The sequence below is a fragment of the Petaurus breviceps genome, unplaced genomic scaffold (genome assembly GCF_028583685.1).
Source record: "Petaurus breviceps papuanus isolate PSGF00001 unplaced genomic scaffold, PetGlider_PUasm1.0 175, whole genome shotgun sequence".
NCBI lineage: Eukaryota > Metazoa > Chordata > Mammalia > Diprotodontia > Petauridae > Petaurus > Petaurus breviceps.
In genome coordinates, this window is record NW_027185764.1 from 61,966,240 (window position 1) to 61,985,253 (window position 19,014).

The 19,014-nt window shown below is 38.9% G+C and overlaps 1 protein-coding gene across 1 annotated transcript in view; it reads right to left on the reverse strand.

The window, feature by feature from the left end:
• The window catches only part of PAX5 (paired box 5), a 341,577-nt gene that overhangs the window by 16,243 nt on the left and 306,320 nt on the right, over positions 1–19,014 (reverse strand). The window contains exon 9 of the mRNA XM_069085433.1: positions 636–722. Coding sequence (XP_068941534.1) covers positions 636–722 — 87 coding nt within the window. The remainder of the gene's footprint in view (positions 1–635; positions 723–19,014) is intronic.

A 19,014-nucleotide genomic window follows, 5' to 3' on the forward strand; every position in this document is an offset into this window, starting at 1 on the left:
GAGGAAGGAGGGAATGGACACCCTTGGGGCACATGAACACAGAAGCAGTTTGGTACATTAGAAACAGTGCTCACTAGAGGGTACTTGAATTTGAATCTGACTTTTCCTAGCTATGTGATTCTGGACAATTCACAACCTTCCTAAGCCTTAATTTTCTCATCTGTAAAATGAGGATAAAGTTAGTTTGACTACCTATTTCTTAGGGTTATTGCAAGTAAGGCCTGAAGGTGCTATAAAAGGTATATCATAATGATGGGTGGAGTTGGGGCACATGATTACTACTGAAGGCAAATGACCAGGATTGGGACACACAGAGTTTGTTTAGGAGTGAAAAACCAGTCCAGATTCTCTTGCCCCTACTTGAAGCTCCCCCTCAGGTAGTATATGACTATTCCTTTGTATTCTGGAATATTAGGTGACTCCTCACAGTTGACCGATCATTATTATATTGTCCACTATAGATTATGGGATAATTTTTAAGACCATTGACTGGAGGAAATGGTTTTTCTTATTTTAGAAGTGTATTTATAGAGAGCATTGAAAGTTAACATAATGCACAGAAGAGAATGGTATGGATGTAGAAGGGGACAGGCCTGTGGCACAACAGGAAGTCAAAGTTGTTAGGCAATACTCACCTAGCAGTCCAGGGTTGGGAAATCTCCAGGAATCATTGTATGTTGAATACTGTGGGTGGCTATAAGGGCTTCCAGAAAACTCACTCCCTATATTTAATGAGGAAAAGAAAGGATTGGGGTTTGGGGAGAGGAGAGGAAGGAAAAGCAGAAAAGAGGGGAGAAAACCATTAATTAATAAAAAAGCACAGTTACGTTTTGGAACAAAATCAACATAGACAAATTCTGAATTCTGATTTGAAGTCATATTTAGTCAACAACATGAACTGAGAATTTAAATTACTTTAATAAATTAAATTATTCCACTCAAGTCCAGCTCTGGTGCTTCTCTGTAACTTGGAGGTGACCCTGGGTGACCTTGAAGGCTATACTAACAGAAAGCAGGCTTTATTGGATCTTACCAACCCAGAAAGGATTGGCATGTGGGCCCTAAGAAGAGCTCTGGGGTCTCTGATCTGTGAGTCAACTAGCTAAGTGAGGAAAGGCTCATCACCAGAAAGACTATTCTTCAATGATGACTTTTGTTGGGTCGCCACAAATCATCCATTGAAGCACAGATCTAGAAGCACAGATTTAGAGCTGGAAACACTGTAGAAGTAATCCAGGCCAACCTCTTCACTTTGCAGAGAAACTGAGGCCCAGAGACATTAGCTGACTTACAGGATCACAGGATGACAGTTGGAAAGGCTACAGAAAGGGTCTTATAGGCCCCATATCCCAACTCCCTTGTTTTACAGATGAGGGAATTTCAGGCTCAGAAACTTCGTGAAATGACTCATTCAGGGTCAGCATTTAAATCCAAGTCTTAGTAACTCTGAATCCAATGCTCTATCCACTAAGCCACTTTTTGCTGTTGTTGTTTCGGCCATTTTTTAATCATATCTGACTCTTTGTGACCCCATAGAGGGTTTTCTTGGCAAAGATACTAACGTGGTTAGCCATTTCCTTCTCCAGTTCATTTTATAGGTAAGGAAACTGAGGCAAACAGTGTTAAATGACTTGCCCAATGTCACACAGCTAATAAGTATTTGGCGACAATTTTGAACTCAGGAAGATGAGTCTTCCTAACTCCAGGCCAGCACTCTATCCACTGTCCCAACTAGCTGCCCCAATCCTCACTTGAGAGTAACACAAATGACTTTCACTTTCATTATTACAACAGCCTTTTGTTTTAATCAGCAGAGAATTATTTTTCCCATTTTAAGATCAGAAATTTAGATCTGAAAGAGGGCAAAAAGGTGATCTAATCCAGAGGCATCAAACTTGCCCATGCCCATTCAAGCTCTAATGACAGTCCCTAGTGCAGCCAAGCCAAATTAAAATGAAATTGGGGAATGTTTTTAAAAACAAATAGAAATACACAGCAACATAGGTAATGTTAGTTTGTGGTTTTCTAAGTTGATATGCAGCCCAAAGGGAGAGATTTCTATTTGAGTTTGACACCACTGACCTAATTCAACGTTTTAGCTTTGCAGATTAATGTTTATTTAAATACATTTATGGAAATGTGCAGCAAGGTGCCGCAGTGTATAGAGAGCTGGGCTTGAAGTCAGGAAGACCTGAGTTCAAATTTTACCTCAGACACTTACTAGCTGTGTGACCCTGAGCAAGTCACTTAACTCTGTTTGTCTCTGTTTACTTATCTGTAAAATGAGTTGCAGAAGGAAATGGCAAAGCACTCTAGCATATTTGCCAAGAAACCCCAAATAGAGTCACAAAGAGTTGAACACTACTGAAAAATGACTGAACCACAACATCACTGAAATCTGGGCAGCTAGGTGGCACAGGGATAGGTTACTGGGTCTGAAGTCATGAAGACATCTTTCTGAGTTCAAATCTGGCCTCAGACACTTACTTATTAGTTGTATGACCCATGGCAAGTTACTTATCCCTATTTGCCTCAGTTTCCTCATCTGTAAAGTGACCTGTAAAAGGAAATGGCAAACCACTCCAGGGTCTTTGCCAAGAAAAACCTGAAAGGGGTCAGACACAACTGAAACAACTGAGCCACAAAAATAATACTGAAATCTAAAATTATATGAGACACAGAGGCATTATTCTAGCCACTTTGTTGGAGAGACAGAGTCAGTCATTTTAGACTGCTTGGTAAACCTTTAGTGTTTAGGGAATTGGAACTTTTGGTTACACTGGCTTTTGTCATTTTATCAATTTTTCATAGAAATAGAATAAGGGAGGTAACATTTTTTCTGAACTGCTCCAAAGTGAAGCAAATCCTTCTGATTGTTCTTTAAATAACAATTATTGCTCAACTTTAGCATGGTGGCTTTCTTAATCCTCAGTAGGAATGAGATGATGGAGGATTGCATTTCTTCCCTCTGCTGGTGTGATTAAACCAAGTATTGTAAGGTTAATTTTCAAAATTCTGTTTAAAAAAAGTTCTGCTCATCTTATTTTTAAAAATTAACTGTCCATCTAGAGGATCGTGTTGAAACATATAGTGGTGGTAGGCTGTGGAGCCAAAATAATAACAGTAACTAGCTTTATATAGTGCCCACTGTTTGCCAGACACTGTGCTAAGCACTTTACACACATGATCTCATTTGATTCTCACAACCCTGAGGTAGATGCTTCTATGATCCCTGATTTTTCAGATGGGCTAAATGGAGGTTAGGTGATTTGCCTGAGGTCACACATCTTAGGGCAGATTTAAACTCAGGTTTTTCTGACTCGAGGTCTTGGTGCTTTATCTCCTGCGTGACCACTTTGCCATGTTTAACACTCTACCAATGGTAGACATGATATTGAATAGTTTTGTATAACTGTTTGATACCATGTGGCACGGAAACTGGTGATTTCTATTTGTTTGTTATAAAGGAGGGTACTATGGATTGATGGTTAGTGTGTAGTGATGATATATAAAAATGCAAATGACTTAATAAAACATGAAAAAAAGACTGAATTAAAATTTTAAAAAGGGTAGAAACAAAATCACTGAAAAGGAGTGAAAACAATTGATAGAAGGCAAGGAAAAAGGGAACAAATTAAAGAAAGTAGACCAGGCAGAGGAAGCCAAAGATGGTGGATGGCAGAAGCAAAAAGAAAGAGAATGGAGGAAGGAAAAGAAATGAAATGGGGATAAGGTCCATGTCCAATTAGAGATAAGGCAAACAAGAATGGGGCTCTATAGCAAATAGTAATTAAAAGAAATAAGGGTGTTGGAATCCTCTCTAATGACTTGAATAAAATAACAATAACTGCAAAAACTAACAGTTACAGTAGAAAACAACTTGCCCCGACAGCGATTAAGCTATGCCTGCCATACAAAGACCTTGGGAAATAACAGAGAGCCTTGTCAACAAATGAATGAATCAAGGGGTCACATCTGCAGCAAGGCTTTCAGCTTTCCTCTGTGCCTGAAAAAGATGGGTTCCCATGAGTTTAGAATGGTATGAAGTAGGAATAAGAAAATATCAGTGATGAGAAATCTCTGTTGAGTGATTGGGGCAGCCATGTAAGGTAGAATGCAAAGAATGATGTCAAAAGACATTGATTTCCAGGAAGGAACTTATAGTGAAATAACCATAACTGATCTAGGGATAGGAGAGCAAATCTGAGTTTAAGATGTAGAGAACTCTGGCTTCAGTTATGATTTATAGCTAAAATTAAAGGGTGATTTTTGTTAAAGCACAGGTCTGATTACTCCTCTACTCAACAAACTCCAATGGCTCCCTATTGCTTCAAATATCAAATATAACTTCTTGTTTTACATTTAAATCCCTTCACAGTCTGATCACAAATTACCTTTCTAGTCTTACTGCACACTACTCCCCTCACTTACACTGTGATTCAGACCACATAGGCTTCTTACTCCTTCTCAAAATGATATTCCATTTCCTATTTCTGTCCCTTTGCACTGGTTATCTTTACTCCTCTATAATGGGCCTATAGGTTTCTTCTAGTATGGGTCGATTCTTCCCATAATCCATCTGTTCTGATTTTGTACTTCTTTACCTGTGAAAACCCTAAAGTTTCACACCCTAAGATAGTCCTTCCTGCTGGACCTTCTAAAGACACCAATGAATAATCCAATGCTGGTGTCTAGAATCTCTTGTGAATTTCCTAAACACTTTTTGAATTGTTTGTGAATTAAAGTGAGTCCATTTTGGACCAGCTAATGTGGGGCAAGGGGTAAGATTATGAATATACCAGGTGGGCAGGAGGTGGATGAGAACTTTTCTTTTTCTACTCCTAAGCTTCTCTAAGCTGAGTCCCACGGCTATATGTGATGGTAGAATCAGTGGGTAACATCAAGAAAGGGGGTCCTAGCTCCATTTTATTCTGAAATAAGATTTTCCTTGCTGAAAAGTAGCTTGAAACCCTTGTGATTCTAGAACCAGAACCTATAACTCTAAACTGGTGGCAAACTGCCAAGAATTGTGAATTACCTTGTGTACTGCAATTGGCACCAGTGCAAGTATCTTGCTAGTAACTGCTAGTTACATTTTTAGTTTTTCAGAAAGCTATTACATAGGAGATGTGGCACAATTTCATAAGCTCAGGTGCTAACAAGATCTTTTGGTTAATGGAATCATAGAGGATGTGATCCAACCAATCAGATTCAACCAACATGCCAGGCAATCACATCATTCCCAGTATCATGGGACGTGGACATCATTATCTCAAATTCAATAGCATTAGAACTTTGGTACAGTACGGAATAAGATTAGAGTTGACCTAAGGAGTAGGTAACCCACATTTGGAGGCAATTGGTCCAATAAGAGTCCAAGCCAAAAAAAAAAAAAGCTCTGATCCATTCCTTGGGACAATTATGGACTGGACAGTTCATCTTATCCATTTCATAGGCCTAAGGAATTAGCTTCTTTCTTTCCTCAAGACATGCTAACAGCTCTGCCTCTTCCTAGAAAACATTGGTTTCAGTAAGTTATTCTGGACACTCTATAATCAGAAAAATCAACAAGAAGGGAGGGCTGGTTGAACATTAGATTTGAACTCCTTGAGGACAGGGATGTTCCTTTTGACTTTTTGCATCTACAGTACTTAGCAAAGATCTTGACACCCAGTAGGTGCTTAATAAATGCTTATTGACTGACTGAAAAGATTCTTCTATACTATATTCAAAAACTGTCTGTAATACACCTACTATATACTCATAGCATTCTTCTAGTTTCTAGGGGAAATGAAGTCTAGTTGACAGAGAACCTAGTCTTGGAGCTTATAATTATATCAGGAGGATAAGACATCAATCTGCATAGCTTTAGCACGCAATATATGGGTCATAGATTTAAAGATGGAATGAATCTTGAAGCTAATCTAGAAAAACACTCTTGTTTTATAGATGAGGAAACTGAGGTCTAGAGAGATTAAGTGACTTTCCCACAGTAATAAAAAAGTGAGGCCCCCTTTCTCCAGCTCCAACACTTTCCCCACATTTGACCCAAAGCAACCATTTCTGAATTAACCAATTAGAATAGCTCTGCTGTGTAAAGGGGTTAAATAGCCCTCAGAAGTTCCTGTTGAATTAATCTTGCCTTGATCTTTTCAGAAGAACCAAGAGAAAAAAGGGGTCATTTCTGCAGATCCTTAGAAATTCCTTTCACCATTTGAACTGCAAGGCCCAGTCCACATGCCATTGCTCATGTGTTCTGCTTTATTTCTTTCCAATTTTCACTCAGAATAGCCCTTCCCTAGGTTGAACCTTGCAAATAAGGGAAAATGGAATGGGTAGATATGTAGATATATAGATGATAGATAGATTATAGATAGATAGATAGACAGACAGACAGGTAGGTAGATACATACATACATAGACAGATAGATACATAGACAGACAGATAGATATAGATAGATAGACAGACAGACAGATAGATAGATACATAGATAGATAGATACAGACAGATAGATATACATAGATACATAGACAGATAGATACATAGATAGACAGACAGATAGATACATGGATGGATAGATACATACATTATACATAAATCATTACATAGAAAGAAAGAAGAGAGGTAGCTAGGGAGGTAAATACATAAATACATAGCTAGATAGACATACAGACACAGATAAGGAGGTAAGTAGATACAAAGATAGATGGGTGGGTAGATAGAGAGATAGATACATAGGTATGTAGATACATAGCTGGATAGACATACAGACAATGATAAGGAGGTAGGTAGATACAAAGAGAGATAAGTGGATAGATAGATACGTAGATACATGGATAGATACATGCATACACACATACATACATACATAAATAGATACATAGAAAAAAAGAAGAGAGGTAGCTAGGGATGTAGCTATATACATACATAGGTAGATAGACATACAGATAAAGATAAGGAGGTAGGCAGATACAAAGATACATAAATACATAGATGATATATGAAGAGAGAGAGAGAGAAAGAGAGAGAGAGAGAGAGAGAGAGAGAGAGAGAGAGAGAGAGAGAGAGAGAGAGAGAGAGAGAGAGAGAGAGAGAGAATCTTCTCTGAGAAGCTCAGTTTGAAGATGTTGGTCTCTGTTCATCTCCTTTCCAACTCACGATGACATGACTGTGCATTATCCACAGCTTTGCAGTGCACACTAATCAGTCAAAGATGCTGGTTTAAAAAACAATAAACAGTACTCCAATGAATAGCAATGAACAGACATTTCATTTCCCAATTCTTTTCTGTCTTTGGCCAGCCCCACTTACTACCAGTCCCCCGCTTGCCCCCCTCCATGCAACCACACGCTCACACACTCACATCTAGAGGCCTCTCTGGGGGACGCTCTAGTGCCTGACAGGCTGAGGCTTCCAATTCTCTGTTTTTTATGCCTCAGTGGTCAGGGTGTCAGGTTTCTGCAGTACAGACCAGCCAAGAGCTCGAGGAGTCACTGAACACCATCAGTTCAGTGACAGTACCACTCACTTCATCCCACATACTCTGCATATCCATCAGCCATGCGAGGGGAGCACCAGAGACAGAGACAGAGAGAAAGACAAAGAGAGAGCGACACAGAGAGAAGATGACGGAGACAATGACAAAGAGGATGGGGATAAAAAGTCACCAGTTCTGTTACTGCCGTCACAGGCCTTGGACCAACAAATGCTACAGAAGTACAATGAAACTCTGAGATGAACAAACCCTGCATGAGTGCCTTGAGATTTCACCAGATAGTCCAGGGCCCATCAGACATACTTCTTGGCAGCACTATTTAATGATCAATCACTAAGGATAAATACACTACGCTTAAACTACCCAGGGATGGGGACCTGGAGACAGAAAAGTAGAGCCAGAAAAGGCATAACTGTTAAATGCATATCATTTGTCTTCTCATTCTTCCACATTAAAGACACCTTCATTAAGATTATCCTTTGGTAAAGACGTTGAATCATTCATCAACTCGGCTTTGAGAGAAGCTCATTTCTAGTAAGTCCTTAGGCAAGACACAATGTGCTAGGGTACTAATGTCCTCATATACCTTGGTCACTTAATGGATATGTTTGTTGACTAGATTTCCAAAATAGGAAATTATGTCTTGCAGTCACAGAAAATAGAGTTAATGTCCAGAAACAGAATGAAGTCAAATATTTTGTTAGGGTCCATCACCATACCCAAACTAGGCAATTATATAATTTCATATATTTCCACACTCTAATATCTCTAAAAGAAACAAGTCATCCATATGAAAAGTAAGAAAAATCAGTCACCCCAATGTTTCCAACTATCTGGATTTGGCACATAAAGCAGACAAAATGGAAGGGTAGTGACTGGATATTTAAACATGTATTTGAAAGAAAAAAAATTCTGAAAGTCTACAGTTCATTCTTGGGCAAACAAGAATACTTGGAAGACTTAATTACAGTCCTTGGCAGTGCTTTTCCAAGAATTTTCATTATAGAGGATACTTGTACAGTTCTAAGTTTTTTTTCCAGTACTCTGGGGAGGAATGTCACAGGGACTAAGGAAAGAAAGAGAAGAACACATATGGTAAGAAAATGAATCCTCTATAAGCACTGATGAAAGTTAACATGGAGGTGGCTGGGTATTAATGTAGGGAGGAAGTCAGGATTTTGACAAAAATATGCTTGATTATTATCTTGAGAGAAGAGAGAAAGTCAACCAATCAACAAACATTCATTAAGCACCTCATATGTGCAAGTTCCCAGGCTAAGTGTTGTCAAGGAAATAAAGATGTGTGGCATATGGTCCTTTAGGCAGCAGTGTCAAACTCAAATAGAAATAGATCTCTGTAGGCCACATATTGACTTAGAAAACCACAAATTAACATTATCTATGTTGTATTTTTATTTAAAAAATCTTCCAATAACATTTTAATCTGGTTTGGATCACACTTTGAGTTTTGAGGGCTGAGAGTTCACCACCTCTGTTCTAGGCACCCACAGTCTTATGGAGAAGGCAAGATAATGGGAAAAAATAACGAAAATACTAGAAAATGTAGAATGAATTACAAATGAGATGATACAGATAAAAATGCCTAGTCTGACTTATAGACTATAACTGCTTATTGTTTGAATGATTGATTAATTGTTCATGTAATCTCCAACAGGAGCCCTTTCCTGATTTCTCTAGTTGGCAGTACTCCCCCTCACTAAAAACTATTTTAGATTTGTCTTCTTCATATGTTGTACTTACTTATCTGTATACACATTCACTCCCACTCCAGTAGAACATTAGCTTCCCAAATCAGGGAATTTTTGTGGCTATATCCCTAGTATTTAGCACAAGTTGTGCATAGTAAATGAGTGATAATGGAATGAACCCAAGTGTAAAGGTAGAAATGAGTATGATGTACTTATAAAACACTGAATAGATCATCTTGCCTGGGGCAGATGGTTCATATTTGGAAGGAAAGGTAGGTACAAGTCAGACTATGGAAGATTTTGAATGCCAGGTTAAGAAAGCCTGAATTTTATCCTATGGGGAATTATTGAAGGTTTATGAGCAGAGAAGGAGGTTGACATGATGATGGCTACATATATACACACACAGGCACACAATATTTATTAAATATGTATTGTGTACCAGACATATTCCAAGCACTGGGGATACAATTACACATGAGGACCAAAGTCCTTGTCTTCTAAAAGCTTACTTTCTAATGATGGAAGACAGTGTATGAAGAGGAGGTAGAAGGGGTGGGAGAAGAGAGAGATATGAGAGTTTAAATATTATTTTGGGGAGGGGGAGAGAGAGAAAAAAAAAGAGAGAGAAGGAAGGAGGGAGGGAGGGAGGAAAGGAAGGAAGAAGGGAGAGAAGGAAGGGAGGGAGAAAGCAAAAAAGAAAGAAGGAAATGAAAGAAGGAAAGAACAGGGGAAGATAAAAAAGAAAAGAATGAGGAGGAGAAGGAAGGGAGAAAGAGAGAGAGAGAGAGAGAGAGAGAGAGAGAGAGAGAGAGAGAGAGAGAGAGAGAGAGAGAAAGATACTAGATATATCATTCACATACAGAGTCTAGTGAAACCTATGGGTCCCTTCTTAGAATGTTGTTAAATATATAAAATAAACTTCCAAAGGAAATCAATTATATTGAAATAGAATTATAAAAATATTTTTAATAAGTTTACTGACCCCAAGTTAAGAACTCCTGATTTTAGAGCGAGAAAGCCAAACATATGGGGTGGCTAGGTGGTGCAGTGAATAGAGCACTGGCCCTGGAGTCAGGAGGACCTGAGTTCAAATGCGGCCTCAGACACTTGACACAATTACTAGCTGTGTGACTTTGGGCAAGTCACTTAACCCCAATTGCTCTCCAAAAAGCAAAAAAAAGCCAAACATTTGGTCTAAGATGCTCATTTTACAGATGACAAAACCAAGGCCTAGAAATTAAATGACTCCCCTGACTCATATAGGTAGAAAATCTGGGATTCCATCATGCTCCAGGACTATCTGCATGCCATCACACTGCCTCTCAATTCACCCCCTCTTCCCCATCCCTCCAATATCCCTGCCCTTCCAAAAAGGACAGGTGTTTTTATCACCTTTGGTAAAGGAACCCACTATAACTTTCTTAAATTAAGAATCACGTGACTTTCTATTTACTTTCTATCGTTTTCTTTTGTGGAAGTAATCATATGGGCCATAAATTTCTTCAGCAAATTCCAATAACAATTATTATCCAGGGAGTTAAGATATGCTTGACTGCATGGAGAACAGGGCTAAATACTGCACTTAGCAACCAAAATGTACACAGCAGCTTGCAGATTACATATTGCCATTTTGAAATAGCTGCACATACCTTAAAAAATCTATTTTTAAAGAGAACTGTCAACCATGCCAAGATGGCATAAAAGTTTAAAGTGTTTGATAAACAGTGGAAAGACCATTAGCTAAAAAATAAATAAATAAACTTACACAAAAGAATAAATACACAAAAAAGACTCAAGCCATCATTTTCATCACAGCTGGTAATCTACAATATTGGTGGTTTAATTAGATCAGCTGGGTTTCAGGTAACATGCAGGATGGCATCACACACTAATAAATGTAAATAAGAGAAAAATATATAATTACTGAGCAATAATGTGGGAAAACAAGCCATATTTATTCAATAGAACTCATTTTCCTCCTTGAAACAAGCTGCCAACAAGCTGGTGTTGTAATAGGGGTCATTCTATTGAAAAGAACGTGCTCCTTCACACGCTGAATGAGACCCATTTATTTTAGAAATGAGAGGAAAATTTCTGTGTCCTTTACCAATAACAGGACAAACTACCAAGGAAAATTTCGTTCTTTTTTCCCCTTTTCTTCTATTTCTATGTTCACAGGTATAAGATCTTACCCTCACCTGGACAATTGAAAAAATGTGTCTGTAGTACCAGCTTGGACTGTCTATTTGTTAGCAAGAATCCACTGTGAGTTAGCAGCAGGCAACATAAACTGTGTCCAGAATCACTTGACCTCACTGTGCCTCAGTTGCCTTATGTGTAAAATGAGGGGGTTGGTCTAGGTGACCTCTGAGATCCCTTCTGGGTCTTACACAATAACCACACATGTCCCCTGGCTCTTATTGGTGAGCTTTATGCCTTATCTTGGCAAGGACTATGTTTCTACTACCATGAAGCTTCCTGAAGTCTCCTCCCACATGCCCTCTTGCTGATATCTCTTCCTTCCCAACACCCCTTATGTATTGTCTTCTCCCATTAGAGTATAAGTTACTTGAGGGAAGGAATTGTCTTGTTTGTTTTTATTTGTATTCCTAGCACTTGCAACACCAGGCACATAGCAGGCCCTTAATAAATCCTCTTCTCTGCTCTCCTCTTTTCTCCCATGTTCTCCTTTCCTCTCTTCTTCCTTCCATCCCAGCACTGTGTTATTGGCGATACAAAAACAAAGGGCAAAATCCTTCTCTAATTCAAACTAATGATGAGAAGCCTCCTGGCCAATTACCAAAGCCTCTCCTGCAGATCTGTGTATGAACAAGCCCAGTGAAAAGCCAGGCACCTGCTTTTATAAATGGACTAGCTCGATTGCTTTGGTGAGGGTCCCCTAGTTTTAATTATTTATGATCATGCCTCATGGTGTCCTAGCAAATATCTTGCAGTATGTTTCATAAAAGTAATGAACTCTTGGTAATAGGAGACCCCACACCAGCTTCCTGCAATTAAATCATCACTGAGAAGTGGGTTAAAACCATCTGTTTGGGGAGAGCTTCTCTGTTATTTGCAGATTAGTGAAGTGAGAATGAGCCAGGTGCTGCTATGTATCTAAACGCAGCAGACACTGGAACACTCCAGAGTCTTGAAGAAAAATCCTCCTTGGTTGCTGCCCTGAGGAGGGCGTTGTACGCTAAAGGAAGTGTCCTGTGAATATGGGGCCAAGATTGCTCCCCCTTTGGAGTACCGGACTGTTCTGAGTGTGCTTGAAAAAGCGGGGTGGGTTAGCCTGAAATCACCAAAACAGTGAAAAGCTGTGAGAGTTCATAGGTCATGATCACCTCTGCTGGAGAAAGATTCTTCCTTTTCTGGGGAAATAATGGAACTCAAATAGCCCACCAGTTCCTTTCTTTTAACTAATTTAGCTGCCACTCCAGTTCAGGCCCTCATTACTTCCCACCTGGACAACAGCCTCTTAATGGGACTCCTGCTTTCCAGTTTCTCCTCTTCCCAACCCATCTTTCATAAAGCTACCAAAATCATCTTCCTAAAGCACAAACCTGATTATGTCACTCCTCTCCTCAAGAACCTTCTGTGGTTCCCTATTTTCTCTAGGATAAGATACAAACTCCTCAGATTGACACTTAAAGCCCTTTTCAATCTCACTCCTGCCTATCTTTCTTTCCATCTTTCTTGCACATTGCCCTCCCTTCATATATTTTGTTTTCTAAAGTATGGTCCAGTTTCTATGCCCCAAACTCGTCCTTTCATTTCCCACCTTCATGTCTTTGTATGGGCTTTCCTCCATATCTGGAATGGATTCCCCTGCTTCTTAAAATACCTAGCTTCCTTCATGGCCCAGCTACCCTGGTATAATATTTTTTTGCTTTTTGGAGGGGGGAAGGCAGGGCAATTGGGGTTAAGTGACTTGCCCAAGGTCACACAGTTAGTAAAGGTCTAAAGGAGGATTTGAACTCAGATCCTCCTGCCTCCAGGGCTGGTCCTCCATTCACTTTGCCACCTGCCCACACCCATAGTATAATTTTAATGCAGTAGTCAAAGGGCCAAAGAACAGAGCCAAAAAGTAGCTGGACTTATTTTAAGAGTAGCCCACATTTTAAGCATAGTTTGATAGATCCAGATTTGGATAAAATAGGACAATTAATTAATGACTGGTCATTTTCTTTATAAAAGAGTTATACCAGAATTCTTCTTAAATAGCCTGTTACCCTAGTGAGTTTAAAATATATTTTGTAAAGATCTGATTTGCACACCAAGTGTTCAGGAAGATATTGATTGTATAAAATAAGGTATGCCTGTAATTTGTGTTTATCATTATTTTTATAGTCTTCAACCATTTTTATTAATTATTTTTAACATACTTTTAAAATTTTGAGTTACAAATTCTCTCCCTCCTTCCCAACTCTCCCCCACCCACTGAGAAGGCAAGAAAAATGATATAATTAATTATTGATGTGAAATTATGTAAAACATATTTCCATATTAGCCATATTGCAAAAAATTAATAGAGAGAAAATCATACTTCAATTTGGACTCAGAGTTCATTAGTTCTCTCTCTAGATGTAGATAGCATTTTTTCATCATGAGTCCTTTGATGCTGTCTTGACCAGAGTAGCCAAATCTTTCTGTTGATTATCATTACAACATTGCTCTCATAGTGCACAATTATCTCCTGGTTCCTCTCACTTCACTTTGCATTGCTTCATATAAGTCTTGCCATGGTTTTGTTTCTTGTTTTTTTCCTGAACCAGCCCTCCACCCTCCCCATCATTTCACACAGCGCAATACTACTCTATCATGATCATGTACCACAACTTGTTCAGCCATTCCCCAATTGATGGGCATCCCCTCAATTTCCAATTCTTTGCCACCACAAAAAGAGCTGCTATAAATATTTTTGTACCTGTAGGTCCTTTTCCCTTTTTCTTCCATCTCTTTGAAATATAGACCAAGTACTTTACCACTTTGTTTTTATCTTGTATGTATGTGTGTATGTATGTTTTTGTCTGTCTGTGCCTGTGTGTGTGCTTCCTACTTCCAAAGTTAGCTCTCTATACAAGTCACCTCTCTTGTTTTATATTGTGTATGTCATGTCATTTCAAGGGCCCTTATTTTGAAGAGTTCCCCCCCAAAAGTACAGAAACAAATAGTGCAGGGTAGGTTTACTAGATATTTAATGGATCCTTGTTGACAAATATGACACAGTGTGCAGAATATCAAAGAAGCAAAGTATAACCCAGATATTCACAAGTAGATGAATCAATTCCCCCCACACCTTTTATTTATAGTCTATATAATTAAGCTTTCTCTAAAGAAGCATCCATGTTATTTGAAGAACAAAAATTATTCTTAAGTTGGAAAATTCAAACCACCTCTTTCTGACTTCTTGTTCAATCCTCTAGAGGTCAAGGGAATAGGCAAATGATAGAGATCACAAAATAAATGAATTTTTAAAATGACTTTACTGAACACAAAAGGAAAAGTCATATGCCACTAGCATTTTTCCTGCTAATGTAAAAAAATAAGTTCACTTATGCATCTATCAAAAATACAAAAACCTTAATTTAAGACATAAAATATAGTCTTTTCTTTCCTTAGAAATACATTTTTTATTCTATCTGACTTGATAACTCACATGCCCACACAGTTATCAAACAGTTGGCATGGAACTCTATTTACTACCAATGCTGTGCTTGCTGTTTGGAATCTTAGGGAGAAGGAACAAGCCATCCAACTTTCAATCCCCTGCTGGCTCTGCTTCTGACTTTTTGGACTTTGCTATGAAGCCTTGACTGTCTCTCACTAGGGAAGATCCATCTTTCCACCAAGCTAGACCCCTTCTCTCACTGATGACTTCCTCCTAGGGGTCTCTTTTGGGAAGGGCCCAGGACGGCCACTCTTCATTCCTGTCCTGGTTCTGCTTCTGTCTCTCAGACTCCCGTTAGAATGTGAGGTCTCTGAAATCAAGGACTGGCTTTCTCTTTGCTTGTATTTCTATCCTCAGTGCTTAGAACAGTGCCTGACACAGAGTGCTTAATAAATGTGTATTTCCCACATAACCTCCTAAACAATGATTAATAATAATAGCTAATACTTATATGGTGCTTACTATGTATGAGGTGCTTTCATCCTCACAACAACAAACCTGGAGGTGAGTGCCATTATTATTCCCATATTGCAGAAAGAAAAACTGAGGCAAAGGTTAAGTCACTTGTCCAAGGTTACACAGCTTACTAAGTTTCTATGGCTGGATTTGAACTTTCTTTGGAGTCTTTCTGATTCCAGTTCCAGTGGTCTATCCACAGCACCACTTAGCTGCCTAGGTAATAAATGACCGGATCATATTTAAAAATTTGGATTCTTAGGACCTATATTTCTTAACTTTTAGGCACATCATTGAAAATTAAAAGTCCCCTTAAAAGTACAAAGTACTCTATTCAGTGAAACTCCTTCATTTTTAGATCTATAAGGGTACTTATGCCTTGGTCCTTTTCTCCTTAGGTTGAGTATTCTCTCTTTTGCAAGATCATATGTACTGACTGACTCCTATATGTCTGAGTCCATAGGACTTGGACTGGATTTAATCAAAGTATACTCTTTATTATTCCCTTAAATTCAACATTTCATCTTCTACCTCCACCGTTTTGTACATATTGTTCCCCATGCCTGGAATTTCCCTCTCCTCCCCACTCCCTCTCCCTCTTAGGATACTAAACTTCCTTCAAGGTTCAAGATTCAACTTGTGAACCACATTTTATAATAAGCTTTTCCTGATTCCTTTTGTCATTAGTGCTCTGTCCCTCCTCAAATCATCTTCTATTTACTTATCCATACCCTCTACATTGGTAAAGGGAATTTGCTCTCAAGGAAGTTCCCTAAGCCAATGACATCACAGATCCAGTGAGTTTCCCTAACCCTATCTACTTGGCAGTATCTCCCAGCAGAACATAAACTCCATGAGGGCAGAGACTGTTCATTTTTTGTCTTTCATTAGCATCTAATACAGTGCTTTACACATCGTAATTGTTCAGTGAATGCTTATTGAATTGAATTGAATATTAAGACACCATTTGAATGCTTACTTTTCATCCATGTTTGGTGCTATAAAGTCTAAGCTTCAGACTCTGTTTCATGGGGACCAGCCCTACTTGCTTAGCCAAGCTGGAGCTGTCCATGGTGATTCTTGAGATGGGAAAAAGGAGAAGTAAATTAAAGGTTGCCCTATTTTCTTCTAGCTATATTCGGTCTAACTCTGCCACTGTGGAAATAGAAGGATGCAGGGGGAAAAAAGGTTCCAAGAAGGAAGAGTAGGAAAAGACAGTAGGAAGGATAATCTAGAATAGTTTGCACTCATTCCAAGAGGAGTACAAAATACTGGAGGGAGCTGGGAGAGTGGGAGTCCATTTTTTACACCCTCCTTTCTCCATTTCAGTCACTGTGTGGACAATGACTCCAGGAAAACAATCAACCCCACCCTCAAACATATAGATTCATTTTACTACAAATTTCTTTATATTGATTGAGGCTATGTGGAGATACATAAGAATCACATGAACATTTCAGTTAACTCAAATTCAGTTGTAGGATGGGGATATTTAGAGGTTTAGTTTATTTTTACAGTAAACTATCCCAGTAGATTCCAGCTTCCTGTAGAGGCCATAGAGGTGAAACAATGTGGTGTAATGAGAAGATCAAACCATGGCATGGTAGTCAGAATGTTAGTGTTAGATTCAAGAAGACCCTGAGTTCAAATCCTGTTTCACTCACTTAACTAAATAGGTGACTATGAGTCAAGTAAGGCTCTTAGTCTCTCTAAGCTCCAGTTTTCTCTTTTGCAAAATGAGGATAATGATATCTATAGAAGCTAACTCACAAGGTTGTGGTGAGGATTAAAAGAGATACTGCAACTTTGAGGTACTATGTCAAAGTCTGTTATTACTTAGAGACAGAGTACCTGGGGTTCAAATTCTGGCTGTGTTCCATACTACCTGCCAGATCTTAGGCAAACTGGTTAATCTCTCTGAGGCTTATTTAAAATGAGAAGGGGGGAGGTGTGTGTGTGTGTGTGTGTGGAGGGGAAGGTGGTCTAGGGGTTCTTAACCTTCCACCTGTGGTTTCTTAAACTCATAAAATAATGAATAGGCCAGTTTAGCTAAATCCATTCCAAGTCACATAGACTCAGACAGTCAGTACAGATGAGCCTGCAAAGGGGAGAAGACTCTTAGCCTCAGGAGAAAGGGACATAAGCAGGAAGCCTTTCTTTATCAAGTACATTTATAGATGTAAAAATGAAAGGCTTTCACTGAATAGAATACTTTTAACTTTTTTTTTTTTGCTTTTTGGAGGGGGAAGGCAGAGCAATTGGGGTTAAGTGAATTGCCTAAGGTCACATGGCTAGTAAGTGTTAAGTGTCTGAGGCTGGATTTGAACTCAGGTCCTCCTAACTCCAGGGTCTGCACTCTATTTACTGCACCACCTAGTCGCCCCATACTTTGAACTTTTAAAGGGACTTTTAATTTTAAATGGTGTGACTGAGAATTGAGAAACAATTAGGTCCTTTTGAAAAGATCTGATTCAGTTTTTACTGACTAGGCACCTTGGTGGCTGCTGTGGACAGAGTTCTATGGCTGGAGTCGGAAAGACTTGAGTTAAAATCCAGCTTCATACACTGTGTGACTCTGGGCAGGTCACTTAACCTCTGTTTGCCTCAGTTTTCTCAACTGTAAAGTGGGGATAATAACAGCACTGACTTCGAAGGGTTGTTGTGAAAATAAAATGAGACAATAATTATAAAGTGCTTAACACAGTGCCTGGCACATAGTAAGCCCTGTGTAAATATGAGCTGCTATTATTAAGGTTGCCATGGTGAACCTACTGGTGCTGAGTCTCTCCAGTCTTAGCTGGTTCTTAGTCAACAGATATGCACTCTGTTTTGAGGACTTTCTCAAAGCAGGTCTGGAATAGCCAAACACACTGGATCTTGCAATCTAACAATTTAGCCTTTTAGAACACAGGGTCACTTCCCTAGAATTATGAGGCATCAGAAGAGGACAGTGATGCACAAGGATGCTTCCTTACCCTGTAGTTTAGCCTTGCTATGCCTTGCACAAAAGCAGACTTCTTATTTTCAATTTTTAGAAATGTGGTAACTTCACCCTGTAACCTATGTGCACTAGGTGATAAAACATTAAACTTCTTGTCTTTATTTTCCCCACTCCTGGTTGGTATGATTATGGCTTTTCCTGAACTAAACTCAGCAAAGATTAAGCAATTACTTACTGTGTGCCAGATATTGTGTTGTAAGTTCTGGGGATACAAAGGCAAAAATGAACAGTCCCTGCCCCCAAAGAGCTTACATTCCACTCTGCATTTTTCACATACTGCATATTATAATGATAATGACAGCTAGCATTTACTATTATTATTTATTATGTTATATATTATTAACATTTACTTGCTATATGTGAGGCATTGTGCTAAGTACCTTACAATTATTACCTGATACAAGCCTCACAACAACCCTAAGAGATGGATGCTATTATCACCCCCCATTTTATAGTTGAGAAAACTGAAGCGCTGAGAGGTAAAGTGACTTGCCCAGGATCATACAGTTAGGAAATGTCTGAGATTGGATTTGAATTCAGGTTTTCTTGACTGCAGGACCAGAACTCTAGCTACTGTACTACCTAACTCCTCCTATATACAGTGATGATGATGATGATGATGGAGATGGAGATGATGAGGAAGATGAGGATGATGATGATGGAGATGAGGAAGAT